The sequence below is a fragment of the Hesperophylax consimilis genome, chromosome 23, assembly GCF_061612785.1.
Source record: "Hesperophylax consimilis isolate HC1 chromosome 23, BYU_Hcon_1.0, whole genome shotgun sequence".
In the NCBI taxonomy this organism is placed as follows: domain Eukaryota; kingdom Metazoa; phylum Arthropoda; class Insecta; order Trichoptera; family Limnephilidae; genus Hesperophylax; species Hesperophylax consimilis.
In genome coordinates this window covers 17,915,923-17,932,505 of record NC_142858.1, presented here as the reverse complement: position 1 = coordinate 17,932,505, position 16,583 = coordinate 17,915,923, and the positions used below count along the sequence as shown (strand labels likewise).

General features: G+C 34.8%; 2 protein-coding genes across 15 annotated transcripts in view; one reads left to right on the top strand and one right to left on the bottom strand.

Moving 5' to 3' along the window:
- LOC149412399 (coiled-coil domain-containing protein AGAP005037) overlaps window positions 1–16,583 on the bottom strand; it is a 408,813-nt gene that overhangs the window by 56,017 nt on the left and 336,213 nt on the right. The window lies entirely within an intron of this gene.
- Window positions 1,913–4,998, top strand: LOC149412402 (uncharacterized). Its single transcript, XM_089645675.1, has 2 exons — window positions 1,913–2,260; window positions 4,156–4,998. Exons 1-2 carry the CDS (start codon window positions 1,913–1,915, stop codon window positions 4,996–4,998), a joined length of 1,191 nt encoding a protein of 396 aa, XP_089501801.1.

Below are 16,583 nucleotides of genomic sequence, written 5' to 3'. Positions count from 1 at the left end.
TTATCAGAAATACATATTAAATTCAGTCAGTTATGGAAAGCATGTGAAGATTCCTAGGTCTAGAAAATAAATGCGATATAACGAACATTATCGGGTATTGTCGAAAGAGCGGTTATTTTCTCCCTTTTAAACCTCTGTGATGAGCATTAAAAATATGAATAATAAGCTAGATACGTAAATATGAATGACATGAGGAGCGCGCTAATATTTAAAAAAAAGGTCATAATTAATAGGCGTTAGAGAGAGTTGAGAAAATATTTAATTTAACACGACTTTCATAAAATAGAGTAAAAATCTCTCGACATATATGTTATTTTTTAAAGATAATATCAATACTTGACACAAGCGCCAGCTTCTATAGAAGAGAAACATTATTATATTATGCCGAAACGGTAATTATATGAAATTTCCTCAATAGAAAAAAAATCAAAAAGTGTTATCCAAAAAATATTAAAAACACATTTTGTTCTGTTATTTAATATGTTATAGGTATGATACAAATCACATTTAAATGCAACTAAAACATTTTTCGAGAGATTTTTGCTCTAATTCAAACGAGTCATGTTGTATAAAATATTTAATATGGCGCCTTCCTCTAATGCCGGCGCCAGACATGTGTTCAAAGAAGTGTTCACATAAGTGTTCACATGTGTGGCACGGGCATTTGATACTGTGTTCACTTATTTGCGCACTTAAGTGCGCTTTGCCGTTCCGTGTCGGTTTTTTTGGCGCACATCAAAGGGATCAAAGTCAAAATGTTTGCATGCCAGGATGCCAGCCACACTGCGCGAAGCCCAGTATCAGGGGCATTTAACTAAGCTTTGGCCTCGAAACTCATTTGAAACCGCCACGCCCACCTCAAAATTCTTATAGAAAACGAATAATATGGCTAAAAGCTCAGATCTCATTGGTGAGAACAGAAGGATTGGTTTGATCTCTCGCTCTCTACCATAATGACTCGTGTAACAGAAAGAGATGACGGAATTTTGACGTTTGACAGTTTCAAATCATTCAAACAAAATGACAGTGGTGTATTTATACACGCGGGTTGTCATTTTCTGCCGAAATACTATCATTTCCGTCGAAAATATTGCGTGTTAAAGTTGTTCGTGATAAAAATACAATATAAGCCAGTATAGTGTTAGCGAGTTACAAACATATTATATTCAACCTACCTACGTAAGTTCAAGTTTAAAGTGAATTAACAGTTTTAGGTTATTCGTTCGGTTTTTTGAACAATGCTTCATATTTGACATTATGTCTTCCTCCACAACGTATAAATGTTATTTATTATATCGATAAACTTATTCATGTTATTGATTAGTGTTATCCTGTATTATCTTATTGTTTTGGTGAAATTAAAGATTTTTAAACATATGTAACCATGAGTTCATGAGGCTGAAAAATGTCGGAATTTTTCGTCGTACTGTCGATGTTTTGGAAATTTTCTTCAGTGTTTTTGCAAATTTCTTGTCATTTTGGGTTTCTACTTCTCAGATTAACAAGTTTCATCTTAAGGAAATGCACTGTAAAAGTTTATTTTCTTAGTCAGATGAACCTTGCCCTTGGAAAACATTTCGACATTTTTCTGCTTCAAGGACATTTTTATTTTTACAATAGTTTTTTTGGGCTAGTGAATGAATAGAGTAGGCTGAGAGCAATTATGTTGTCTACGGTCGCATCTTTTTTTAAATGGCCTTGAGTTTCCTCTACCTTGTCTACTGCTCTGCTCCGCACGGTAGGTACTGCTTGTATATCTGTGGTTAAGTACTGTATAATTCTGTTGGATACAAAAAGCCGGAAGATATCGATCTAGAGAGTGGTATATTTATGCCCAGTATCGTGAGCGACGCCGTGGAGAGTTGACGTGCCGCGTGCGTACACACACAAGCCATAACCAAGCGAACTAGCGATGGAGTGGAACAATGAGGGCGTGTTTGAATTCATTGAATTATTACAAGGAGAGCCGGACATATGGGACCCAAAACGAAAAGGGCATAAAAACAGAAATAACGTTAATGACGCCTGGAGCCGTATTCAACGGAATTTCTCAATACCTTGCGCTATCGAGGAATTAAAGCGCAAAAAAAACACTTTACTAACCCAGTACAGAGATTGCTTGAAGAAAGTAAAAGAATCTACCAAAACTGGATCTAGTGTTCAGGATATTTACAAACCTTCATGGTTTGCATTTGATGCTCTCCATACGTTTATGGGGGGTATATATGAGTACCGTCGGACAATTTGTACTGAAGCTGTGGTAAGTAAATAAATAATCATTTTTGCTACATAATTCTTTATGTATTTTATTAATAATCGATACAAACACCTGATACAAAATTCTAAGCACGGTTACATAAAGACAAAATACTAATTTTTCGTAGAAAACTTCTTCGGAAAGGTTTTCACTTTCTGATGGCATTATTTATTTTAATAAAAAGACAAATAACTTTGTTTACATCACTTTATTTGTACACAATCAACATGTTTCGTGAACAATGTTCACTTCTTCAGGATCTGACGTATACACTTTGGGAGTGCATTTGGTATCTGTTGGGCTATAATAACTTTGTCGTTTAAGTTATTATGCCCAAATTTGATCTCGTCGTAGCGAAATATTCTGCAAACTCTTCTCTGATATTCTGTGCAGAATTTGCTGCTCTTCGAGGATGTGAATCAACTGGGATCAGACCGTTGGGTGGGTTTTCATTTCGCCATGTTCCGGGTACAAATATACTATTTATAACGCGATCAAATGATTCTGGTGGTGAATAGATATGTTGTGATGCTCTGCTTTTTCTCAAAAAATTGTGCAAATAAACGCAAGTCATAGTCACAATCAGAAGCGGCCCGTGACTGTAATTACCAGCAGTGCATTTCACTTTTAAAATATACCTAGTCTGTAATTTAGGTGGAGCATTTAATGAATGGGAACACCTACTGCAATTCATTCTATCTTCTAAGTTATATTTGTAAAATAACTGATTAAATAATACAAAATTATCTCGAAAATAAAGGACTCTCAATTCATCGTTGAAAATATAGCGAAACCGTTTGATTTCACCGCGAACGAGTTCCAATGTGTTAATGTTGTTGCGTTAACATTGAACATTAGTATTTCTAAGCGAATCCATTCCAAACGCATTGGATTACGCATGATCAAAGTGATGCAAAATTCACTCACCGTCAAAACACTTCGATAATGCACGGATGGGTTATGTATCTGCACTGCTCTAACACGTAATTTGACGTTAAGAGTGTAATCTGTCTCGCTCATGTCACCGTTTCGGCTACTTCGGGCTGTCTCGATACTGCCCGACGCTGTTTTAGTAGTATGGTAAAAGTTGGTTTTGTGCATATCTGGGTATGCACGACCGCTTGCTCTTGGACGGGATTTTTTTACTAGAAGATAGCTCAAATAATGACCTGACGGGAATTACGAATTTCTTACATCGATCACTGGGGCACAGATGTCGTTGTAATTTGTTATGTGGAGATTGAAGACAAGCAGTGCAATGCACAAATGCACGTACCAAGGAACCGCCTCTGGTCACAATAGAGGCTTTATCGGGTTGGAGAAGCATAGGATGTTTGAAAACTCTGAATACTGATGTCATTATTCCAAAAACATTTTCCACTTTAACTCTTGCTTTTGACAATGCGCGATTAAAATTCCTTTTCTTACTTTGTGTTGGGTGGTTACCTGGGTACGGTTTCATCACGGTATCACTCAATGCAAATGCACTGTCAGCAACAAAGACATATGGCATATAAGCTTGCCTGCCTGGTAGTGGATGCGGGTTGGGTAAATTTAGCGTATTTTCATTAATTTTATCCCATAGTAGACTATTTCTTAGTACTCCGCCGTCACTCATTCTACCTTGACAACCAACATCGGCGAACATGAAAAGATAATCAGCGTCTACTAGAGCTAAAAGAACAACACTAAAACTTTTCTTGTAGTTGTAAAAATCTGATCCGCTGTGTATAGGCGACTGTAGTACAACGTGTTTGCCATCCAAAGCTCCTAAACAATTTGGGAATGCAGCTCCATAACCAGCTGCTTTTATTAACCAATCATTTGGTGATTTGGGTAGCTGAAACAGATAAAAAGGGACATTGAATTAGTTTTGAGTAACATTTGTTATTTTGCAGGAAACAACAGAAGAAAGGCCACAGTCACGTGAAACAGACTCAACAGAAACTTCTTCGCTTTCTTCTTCTTTAAGTCCAGAGTCACGAGAATCCAACAATCGAAGTGGATCAGATTCTTTTCCCTCAAAGAGGCAACGTGGAGCGCAAGATATGCTGATTGCAAGGAAACAAATGGATGAGGCTTTTTCCCTAATTAAAAATAGATGTAATCGTGGAGAAAATAAAAAAGAGGTTAACGAATGTGATTTATATGGCCAGCTGCTAGCTGAGAAATTGAAGCCCTTACATATGGATGACAGGCTAGTGCTAATGAATGAGATTGATAATCTAGTATTCAAATATACTATGAATGCGAGACTTCGTAAAAGTTTACCTACAACTGCGTATTCGCCGTATATGAACCAAACTCAACAAGTAGTTTATCACCAGCCTGCCAATTTACCTGGATCATCCACTCTATTGATACCACATTCAGTTGCTCCGGAAACAAATATACATAATTCGCCATCCATTTTAAATTATGATAATCGCACCTCAACACCATTTCAGGACACCAATGCTCAAAACAACTGTGCCATTCAAATCAATCTGCCCGAAGTTCATCTGTCACCGGAAACTGCTAATTATGCATTGTATACTTCAGACAATAATACTTTATATGACTCTAATATACCAAGTACTTCACGTAATCAATACAAGAAGTCAGAAGTCGGTAAAGATAAACAGATTAACATTATTTCTCAAACTATCATACCACCAAGAAAATACAATAAAAATATTATTAAAGAAGCTTATAACCTATGTGATGATCGTAATGACGATACTGATACAGACGATTATTGATATTTTTTTTTTAAATTTTTATTTAAAAAATTTATTCCAGTTAAAAGTTACATTTTCACTCATTTAACTAGAAATAATTTAACACATTAAAATTACTTAAATTTATCAATACAGCGCTATTCTATTTCATTATTTTGTTTATCAAGAATAAATATTGATAATTTTTTTTTTGTAATGTTTCCTTTTTTTTTCGTTTTTAATGTCATTCTGGAGGCAATTATATAAATTGCCCCCCGCGTAACCAATGGATTGTTTACCATAGTTAGTGTGTTTACCATAGTTAGGTTACTTATTAATAGTTACTTATTAATATCGTTAATTAATAAAAGTAATACATACTAAACATTGTTTTTACTCACCTTTACTTCCTCCTTAAGAACTTGAATCAGAGCTTTACACACTTCGTACACAATGGTAGAGATTAACTGATGTGAAATTTTGAATAGATATTGTAGACTCATATAACTATCGCCTGTTGCTAAAAATCTTAAAGTCAATGCCAATCTCACTTTGGAAGGAACAGCTATTCTCCAGTTAGTGTCTAATTTTGAAATTAAAGGAGAAATTTTTTGTAATAGCATTTCAAAGTCTTCAGAAGACATTCTGCAAAAGTTACTGAAGTAACCCACTGGTCTAGGCATCATTTCATCAAGCATTTTTTTCATGGAATCTCTAAAACAAAATTTTTTTTTAAATAAAAACGACTAAAGGGAAAGCATTATCAACATTGTTCTATATACGGTGACTTTTCCTGATTTATTTTTGTAAGTGTTGTGCTAGCTGTTAAAATAAAATAAATAAAATTCACTTACCTTGTTCTATTACGATACATTTCACACATCCATTCACGTCTTCGTTTTGGCTGTTTTTGTTTATTTATTTGCCCGTGTAATAAATAATTACTAGCACATAAATAATATAAGCAAACTGTGTCGACCAAATCGTCGTCCATGTTATGTGAGGTCTATTTGAAAACTGTGAGCTCAAAGAAGTGATCAAATATTTGAACACATATCTGGCAGAGACACACATAAGTGACCAAATGTGTGAGCAAAGTCTTCAAATAAGTGTTCACTTATTTGAACACATGTCTGGCGCCGGCATAACGTTTGTATTTACACATCTCCCTTTTAAACCATATTTAAACGCTTACTGTGGAGAGGAGCATTTTAAAAAATACTGATATTTTTTCCACAACTAGCATGATAAATAACAGAAAGAGACATGTTTCGTTATTATTTGTGTAGCATTTCTTCAACGGAATTTCGTGTAATTATTTATTCAACTCGGCATCTGAATAGATATTATCTTCAAAAATAACATTTTACATGTTTTTAGAAGCGTAAAATCTTAATTGTTCAAGGGATGTATGTTTTGTAAATATCTCGGTAGAAGTTCAGAATGCGGGGTCTTAAATAACAATAAACGAGAACGTTTCTATTCAAATAAAATAATTACAAACGAAATAAAAATATACATTTATAGGCCTCGTGGAATTCTATAAACTGACATTGGCGTTTTTATTATTTTTGAAGAGTTTTAAAGATATATGCGAAATATAAATAATAACAAATATATTCAAATTCTCGTTAAAAAATACACCGAAAATATAAACTGAATACTTTGGCATATAAAAAATAACGAAATAAATGACACCTCCCCCATACACATAAGCCTAGCTTTATTATGATGGTACATCGTACGTATAAAATTTTGCTGAAATAATTATTATATCCTCTGTAAATTATGTAACATTATTTTTTGAATAAACATTAAAAATATGTATAAAATACTATTCTTCGACATTGAGATTAGCTTACTGAAAACTTTTTCAAATAGCTAATTGCGGTAGTTGATTCTCAAAATAAATCATTTAAAAAAAAATATTCACAGGAACTCATCTTATAGCCGAATAATGAAGTTTCATAACATTGAAATACATTGTTCAAAACGATACAAAATATTGGCGTCATCCGAAATTGGCTGTTTCTTGAATTCATTTAATTGAAACCTTTCTCTTCTCTCACTCCTTTCCCCAAATTTACGGGTCTCATAGCAGTCACTGACTGAGGTTCTGGTTTTAAAATGTACTACACACTGGGTGTCATCCACCGCTTACTTGTAGAAATGTATTATAAGTTTGTACAGCGCCCTTGAGGTGTTTTTGCACAAAAACGGCGCTATACAAGTCATCCAAGTATTATTATTATTATTATTACCCGCCCTGGTATAAGTAAGAGATGGTTACTCCTTCAGGGTTCTCGCAAGGACTCTAATTTGTCCTGTTGTTAAACGATTCTATATTTATTATGTAACGAATGTCCCTGGATGTATTATATGTACTATATAGTATTCAGTTGTCATACATGTAGTAGCAGTAGAAAGATTATAAATTATTTTTATTTCATTTCCAGAGCATGAGCGCGACCGCCTACTGCGCACGTCCATATCGCCGGGCGGGCGTTGGCTGAGCACGCGGCTGCTCGAGCACGAGCTGTGCCGCGTGCGCGTGCCGGTGCGAGAGCGCTCCTGGGTGCACGTGTGCCAGTCGTGGCACGCACGCACGGGCCGCTGGCAGGTTTATATAGATGGCGCGCTCAGGGAGCAGGGGGTTAACGACAAGGTTAACTTCTTTTCATTCAAATATTTTTTTAGTTTATCGTTATTGAGAGCTTTTTGTAGCGAAATGGTATAGCGATTCTGTATCTAAAAGATACCCGTATTGTATGAGGGAGGATAAACTTTTAATAAAGAGGAAGTTTTTTCGTGATGGAGTAAAATTGGCGTGTCTCCCGACTGTTCTCATGTCCCGAAGATATTAATTATACTGGTTTTTCGGAGCTCCTTTTAATGAAATACCAATAATACAAACACAGAATTACTATCTGGAGATTTAAAATAAATAATAATAGAAGGCATTGGTCTATTCGTCAAACGGTTTTAACATGGAAAAAATCTTTTCCCCTTTAGATAAGTGCTAATACTTTTATGTTTCTTAAAACGATTACATAAATCATCGCGTTTTTCTATATTGGTTTTAGCTGAGAGATATAACGATTCCCGGGGGAGGAGACTTGGTGCTGGGGCAGGAATATACGGACATTGATAAAGGTAGGCTATGGACTTAGATTGCACTTATTACACACATATTCTCAAATTACCTACAGTATCCTGATAAAGAATTTCTTTTCAGGATTGGATGACGGCATTGAAGGTGAAATATTCGGCTTTAACATGGTGCTTTCTTCCACCACTGAAGCCGGAAATCACAGATACAACGAGAGGCAAGAGACAAGGCATCACTACCGCGCCGTGCGACCAGATGATGAAGAAATCACCCACTCTGACTACATTCGCTTAGGGGACTTGAACGACGAGGAGGAGCCTGAAAACCAAACCGCCAGACTAAACTTCCCGCCAATAGTGTTCCCGCAACTTCCGAACAGCGAACACCGACCTAAGTCCATTGACTCGAACAAACTGAGAATTGTAACAGATAACTATTACAATATTGACGAAGACTATACGCCGTATGTTGCTCATAAGGCAAAAAAAAATAAAGATACTAGAGACATAAACACCGATCACATCATAGCGATAAAATATTTCCCAGACGCACCGGAACCAGATGACTTCTCGGAAGAAGAGAACGAAGATAGTGAAGATGAAGAAGAAGAGGAAGAAGAAGAGGATGTTTATTTATCAGACCCCCCTTCAGATCTCCTCCGCCCTCCCGCTCCTTCCTGGAGGCATGTTCAAAGTAACAAGGCAATAGATGAACAACAAACGTTGGCTCTTACAAATCTGCCCATATATCAAACCCCGCCAGCTTTGCCCCCTGCAGACGTTTCAATGAAACCGAGCTTTGAGGTTATGTATTCCAGGAATAATTTTAAGGGAAATGAATGGTATGACCAAAACAATTATTTCCCTACTGAACTATTCCGACATCTAAAATACAGAGTTCCTCAGAGAGAATCGGTCAAAGCTCATTACCATCATCAGCAGCAAAAGCGCAATCGCCAATATCATGCGCACGCCCACGCCAATGGCCACCAGCAGAATCACGCTCACCCCCACCATCATAGAGGGTCGTCTTACGTCCCGTCGGATCTATACCCATACCCAAGTTCGCAGCACGAGGTCTACCGGCCATACTCTTCCAGCATACAAATTATGAAAAAACGCCATGAAGCGAACCACACCGTGGTCCGCCGAGATTTAAGTGGAGGTGAGAAAAATATCCAGATATTGAACCCGGAGTCTGTTATTGTTTACCCCACCAAAAATGAGGTTGTGAATGTTGAAGTATTCCCGAGAAGTGGCAGCTCGGCTGAGGAAGAGTATGACGACACTTCTTTGCAAAGAGGCGACGTCCCCCACACAAATAACAATGAATACACGAGGGTCATTATTGCTCTCGACAATAACAAGAGGCTTCAAAATCACAGATTTAATTACGACGATCCAGTCAGCGCTCAATCGGAATTGTCTATTGACCCCTATACAAACTACCCAAAGAATAACAAAGATGATAACAAGAAAACGTCTGAGGATAACTCTCCGAATCCCAGTTACGAAGTATTATACTCTCAGATTCACTACACGGGTAACAAACAACAAAACAAAAGAAAAATCCCCCCAAAAATCGGTAATTACTATAAATACGATTTTAATAGTTCAGAAGGCGGACATTACAGTCAAGGGGAAAGTTTTTCTCCGCACTACAGTGTTAAAAAGTCAGCCACACCCGAAGAAGAAATACCGGATGAAAGTGAAAGATTAAATAATATTGGTTACAATAAACTCACGCTCAATCGCCAAGAACCACGCAGTCATCTACATGTACAGAGAGATGAAATTAATATTGTTCGTCAGCCGTTTAACAATCTACCTGTCCCAAAAAAGAATTTTCAATACGTTCGCGTAATCAATCACGGAAACCAACACATCAACAACTTAAATCCATATAAACAACTGGAGCAAGAGTCGGTTCGTTCGAGTATTAACACGAGATTTCCAGAAAATATCAGAGATAAAATTAACAACGGTGAGTCTGATTACGTCCCGGTGTTAATGGATGCGTCGATCAATGAAAAGCATGCAGAGTTCGACAAACCTGTAAAACTGGGAAATTCTCTGAACGAAAAACAGATTTTTAAGGAACACGGGAACAGCCGGGAAACAAGCTTCGTCAACAGTGATGACAGAGTTCCAGATATTGCCCACTACAGGTCAGATATTGATGACCGAGAAGGGATCAACTTCGAACGTCCAGATCGAACAAACTCGCGGTTCGTCCCCACTAAGATGCAGAGGAAAGTCTCGTCCGGAGGAGTCAGACAGGAGACGAAGTCCACCGGATATAAGCTGGTAGAGCTTAGTTACCGAAAATGCCTCATCGAGCGAGGATCCCCTTTAGCACTTGACGGCCTTAGTCTCGTCAGTTGGACCAACACGCCTGTCAAGATGTTTGGAGGCGCCAGACTTAGACTGGCGCATCCGATGTGCGGATCGTTCTAATTATAGTGTCGACAATCTATTTGGTATAATACATACATCGATTATGGTTTAGTCGCTTAGTTTTCTGTTGAAGACAGTTTTCGGGCTTCCCAGAAATGGCCGTACAATATATACAAAAGTTACAAATACTGTTAAGGCGATGCCATACGTAGTAATGCAAAATCATGTGTTTTTGGTTTGAAAATTTGGTCGCCTAGAAATGTTTCAGATGCTTTAACTGCGAGTAGAATACATCTTGGCCTTGGAGTATTTTTTAGAGAAGTCTTTTTATAAGCCCAGAAAAAAATAATGTAAAGGCCTATGAAAACTGCTTTAATGTTCAAAATCTACTACTTCCGAACCCATTTTCGGATAAATGATTTTATTGTATAATGTGGCAAATTAAGTTATTTATAAAATGATCAGAAAAAAAATTAATATTTATGCCTGGACATCCACAAAATAAAATAAAAGGCACTTTTTGGCCATGTTTTTTTCTTGCATAAATCTAAACAAGCGGATGGTGTTAAGCGGGAATTTAAACCTTACCGCCATCTACGTAAGGGTTATTATTGATAGCGGCTCAATTTAAAATATTACACGACGTAGTGCATCGCCTTAAGGAATATTTATAAATAAATAATACAGGTACCCCGTGAGAAGAAAGACTAACTAATAAAAAAAGGGATATTGTATATAAAATATGTTAACTGTACATCTCATATTTCTTTAATTTTATTTGAAAGAAAGGAACCCACATCCAATATACGAAAATTAGAAAAAAATGCTATAGAAGAGAGATAGGGAGATCATCGACAATGAAAATGGATGTAGATACAAATATTAATAATAAGTTCCAATTAATAAGAATAAATAATATATTTTACCTATTTAATAGTTGGGGTTTATTATGTATCTATTGAGATTTAATTAATATTATTGAATAATAAAGTTTTTATTTTATTTTTAATACTTTATATTTTGATATTTGTATATCTTTGACTCGATTTCAATAAAGTAAGTCGTCGTCACGAAGTAAAGATCTTAACAATAAGAACCGATGTTCTCAGAGAAGCACGGCTAAATATTGTATATTTTAGGAACAGAAAATGACAGCAAATCCGCCAACAATAAAATCAGGCACGTCTCGCTACAAGGCGCTGAAGTAATGTTGTGTTGTAAATATATATACTGATAATAAATTATGATAAGCGGCTCAAATGCCTCATCCAGACAACTGCTTGTGGTGCCTTCTTTGGGTTTCATCCAATTTTGGGACCGCTGAATGGGCATTTGTCAGTTTTTTTTTTTTTTTCAGTTTAACCATCTCGATTTTACTATTAAAAAAATCACCCAATATTCCAATAAAAGTAAGAATATTGCAATTCTTTATCCGTATTTATTGTCATTTAAAAAAAAATCTTCAAGAATTGCAAAGTTACTTAATGGCGTCATTTTAAGTTAAATTAAACAAAAAAAAATTGTTCACATCAATATTAAATCAAAAATCGTCATGTTTCAAAATACCTTTATTGAAAATTATTTATTTTATGTTATTTAAACATCTTTGATTTTTGTATTTTATAAATGTCTTGGATGTATACATAAAGGCAATAATTTCGTATTTTATGATAATTTTACTTTTTAAAGTGTTTTTTTTTTTATAAAAGTAACTACTTAATCATGGGTCATTGTAATATTTTTGTTTATACTTGTTTGCCTATTCTTAAATATATTCACTGTCGATCTTTTGAGTGGCGTATATGAAGTTATTAATTTAATTTAAAAAAATTAAAACTAACATTTAGAGGAAACGTAGAAAACTTGTTGAATGTCAAATACATTTCACACCTTTTCGTTTCAAAATGCTATTCCGACTTGATGCATCTTAAAATTTAATAAGTTAAAGTTTTTTTAGAGTATACATAAAATTATTATTTGGAAAACCTTTATTAATTGAAAAAAAATAGATAAACGAGTTATTTCGTTTTCAGTACTGATGACGTATTGGATAAATGAAATAATTAAAAAACATAATCTGCAGACGTGAATAATAATAATGAACTCTTCCATAATAGACAACCAGAAGGTAATACTTTTAAAAAAGTAGACCATTTTAATTTTGTAATTTAAAAGAGGCGACGAACATAATAACATGTTTGTTGTTTGTTAAAAAAACAAAACATACACTGTGGGCACAATAAATCGGGCCAGAAAACATTCAATAATGTTCACTCTTTAATTGGACAAGAAACTTCAGAATCAAAAAGCGAAGGCTATTATGTAAGTAACCAATGATTGCACACGCACATAGATTGCTAAAATAACAACTGATTTACAGTGATGTGTTGCGTGTAGGCACTGTTACAGCTCAGATACTGTTCCGTTGGAATCACTCACATAAAGACCTCTCTATAGTACCTTATTAACAACAAGTATAATACATAACATGTGGAAATTTTAAGCTAGCAAAAAAGTAAACATAAATAGAAAAAAGTCCGGTGTAAAAATTTTATTAAATTAAAAAGTTTGAACCAAAAATAATACGGGTTTAACGGTCGAATCTATGTTTGTACGTTAACCAGTAACATTAAGGAAATCAATAGTAAATTTTAGTGAGTATTTTAAAGAATTAAAAAAAAATTATTATGGCAACTATTAGCTAATTAGATGAGTTTCATCAAAATATATTTATTGTTATTTTTAATCTTTAGAATACTTCAACTGACTCTGCAGTAATTATTATAAATTAGGTTGATAGTAATTTTAGAAGAAGCAGATTGTACATTATTAATCACGATGAGTCGACTAAAAGATACACGATAAATTTGTTTGACAGTAGATTGGCTTAGTTACATATTAATTAATATCAAAAGTCAAATGTAAGTAGATATGTAAGTACGGTGGAGAGTCAGTATCAACTTTATAATGGCAAATATAATTATAAGTTTAACAATACCTCCAACTTCTGACATTTCCCGTACATTCTGATGTCAATATGCTACATTCGAAACTTTATACCGTCCCTTAATTAAACACTTTAGCTTTATCAACATTTCCCGGCGCATAGTTTTTGCATACACCGCCCGGGAGGGAGAACTATTTTAGTAAGTTAATCACTTCGAAATGTGGAATGTGAACGCATTTCTGGTTAGGCACCTATCATGAACTCAATAAGTACCTGTTGAAATAATTAAGTGGGCACTGATACTGAGCCAACCAGTTATCAGTGTAGGTAAGTGTAAGTTGGTAATTTCACCGCAAGTATAGTAATTTATAGAATCGATTTCACTTCAGATTTCGTATTTTTTAATGTGACATGGCATAAAAATCCCACTGTCTAATACATTTGGGGAATGGAGAAAGGGGGCCTGAATCGAGAAAAGTTGTATTAAGGTGACTGGTAAAGTCAGGCTGCAACCTGTAGGGGTAGATTGTTCTACGACAGACAACCTTCGACAGGAGAGTGCACCAGAAGAAGTTGAAGAGGACGGGCTTATTTGAAAGACGGATTTTGAAACAGAAATACAAAGGAAGGATAAATAGGAGATGAGAGCTGCCCAATGCGATTAATTGGATCTGGTTATTATATATATAGTAAAGTTATATTGCTGTATAGCTGTATTGACAGCATCTCCCACACTGGTAATATTGTGTGTAGCAGGAAACATCATATAACGTCTATCGTTGCATTAGGCGAATTAAAAATGCCACGTTCGGGCAAATAAGGTAAATAAATCAATTTATTATCAGGATTTACTAATTACAGTTGTAATTACTAGTTCGTTGTTATGCTTAATCACCGTAAGTAACATTTAAAATAAAATCTAAAACCTATATCATCGATATCTAGTCTAACCAGGACCAACACTATACTAATTAAGCTACCAAGTACTAATTACATTCGACAATTTTTGTCGATCTCATTTTCAACCTAAATTTTTTTCTAATATTATCTTCTATTATTTTTTATAGGTCTTTGGAACGATGCAAAGATCTTACTAGAATGTATTTGGTATTCCCTTTTTCTTTTTTCGTGTCATAATATTATTTTCAATGATTACGGTAAATAAAGCGCTTATTTTTAAGTGATACTAACAGAACTACGGCATCCCCATTCAGAAATTTGTAAATGAGAGGTTGAAGGAATTAAGGAACGGGAAAAACAAGGTTGGGGAGTAATCCTTCGGATTTAGTCACTAAACATTGTAAAATTTCATGCAACGCCAATGTTTCAATTCTCTTACCGAGACCGAGAAATTTTCCTGTTTGAAACGATAATGAAAAGGCACAAATCGTGAGTGTGCAAGCAGAAGTCACAACTCTAAAAACTTTCCGGAGATAATCACGGTTTTGTTTTTTTATGTGCAAAATAGCTATAAAACCTTATTATTTCTAGATATTTATTTATTTTAATTTTCATTAAATTTAAATCTTAATGGTAACAAATATTTTTTTTAATTTAACAAAACGATCACATTTTTTAACAATGATTTTCTATTTGTTAGTTTCAAGCGGATACTTTGTGATGTGACATTATAGTTAAAATAAAACAATAAACTAAATAAACACCGCTTTAAAAAAATATGTAAATATATATGCTTACTGCCGACCGGGTTTCGCTACAACTGTAGCTTCTTCGGGGCTGCATAATACTGTATTCAAATCTAAAATCTACAAGTAATATGTGTTATCAATTATTAAGCTTTCACACAAGGTTGCAAAAATTGGGCTGAGTTCCAGTGGAGGAGGTAACAGGAGTAGGTAGGGGGTTGGTAAGAGGGTGCTCTTCGTCAATATGGAACAACCTAAGTATTAGGCTTTTCTTTAGGTGATTGCTTTAAAATTGATGTTTTTGTCTTTCCGTACCTCTAGTGCCTCCAAGTTATCCACCTGATCCCTGTTCCATTTTTATGAAGTAACCTGACACCTGTGTTTTTATTATCTGTAGACAATAAATGGAGTTACTGATTTCTTGCAGCCAAGAAGTACATATTTTTGAAGTGTTAATTAGAAACATATCATTATGATTTTGTACGACATTTCCAAGATTCAATCCGAGCGAAACTTTTTTTTTATTTCTAGCAAATTTAATACATAATAAAACGTAGAAATGAATACGGACAATTGAAGAATTCAAGTCTGTAGAAATAAAACTCCTTGATATTAAGTTTTGATCAAGCGGAATACGTCGGCTCTAATTTTTTTGCTTTGTCCACTATGCAATCACCGCATCGATTCGACATGCTCCTTTATTATCCGGGAATCTACGTATTTTCAATAAGCAATACTATTCACAGTGACTTCCGCATTGAACCGTGACTTATCATCAGTCCTTGATTGAAACGTAACAGCCTACATACATAATATTTCCCATTAAAATAAATGATTTCAATATTCAATATCCGTCTCGAGAGGTGCCTACTTACTAGGTATATTACTCAGCGTTCTGTGAAAATGTGATATCATTAAAAAAGAAAAAAAAACACTATATAACTTGCGCCTGGTAATATAAATGTTCAAAGCATAAAATGTTCGGCAATTACGGAATAAAATGTAATAGGAACTAGGAACCAATAATTTTAAAATTTCCAAACTATTCCGATTTGAAAGTAAACAGACGTTGTCTATTAATAAAATAACTTTCGACTCCTAGGCCCTCTTGATTATCTGTTCGTTATCCATCCGAAAACCCTCTAATACAATTTTTTTCTTCTTTGTGAAATATTTTGTTTTTTGTATGTAGTATAACTTTATGTTTGTGATTACTCTATGTTTTCTTCACTCAAATGTAAATTGTTAACCTCGATACAGTCTTAGTCCTAGTGTGGTTGATTTTTATGAGAAATTATATGATTTATGTGTAGTGAGATGCGATAAATAAATAGTTGTATAATTAATTAGGTTGTATCAAGGATCAAAATAATTGTATAGTAGGTATGAGACGGTTTATTATTGTGGATGAAGCAAGGAGTTGTGTGGCCATCCTATCTGCCTATTCATCTGTCGAAACCAGTTAATTGGTTAGGTTAGGTTAATCATACCTACATGTAGTGTTACAGAAAATATGAGAAAAATGAGTA

Coding starts and splice junctions, on each gene's coding strand:
- LOC149412402 (XM_089645675.1), top strand. CDS start 1,913: ATGGAGTGGAACAATGAGGGCGTGTTTGAATTCATTGAATTATTACAA. Junction 2,261..4,155: donor CAATTTGTACTGAAGCTGTG/GTAAGTAAATAA, acceptor GTTATTTTGCAG/GAAACAACAGAAGAAAGGCC.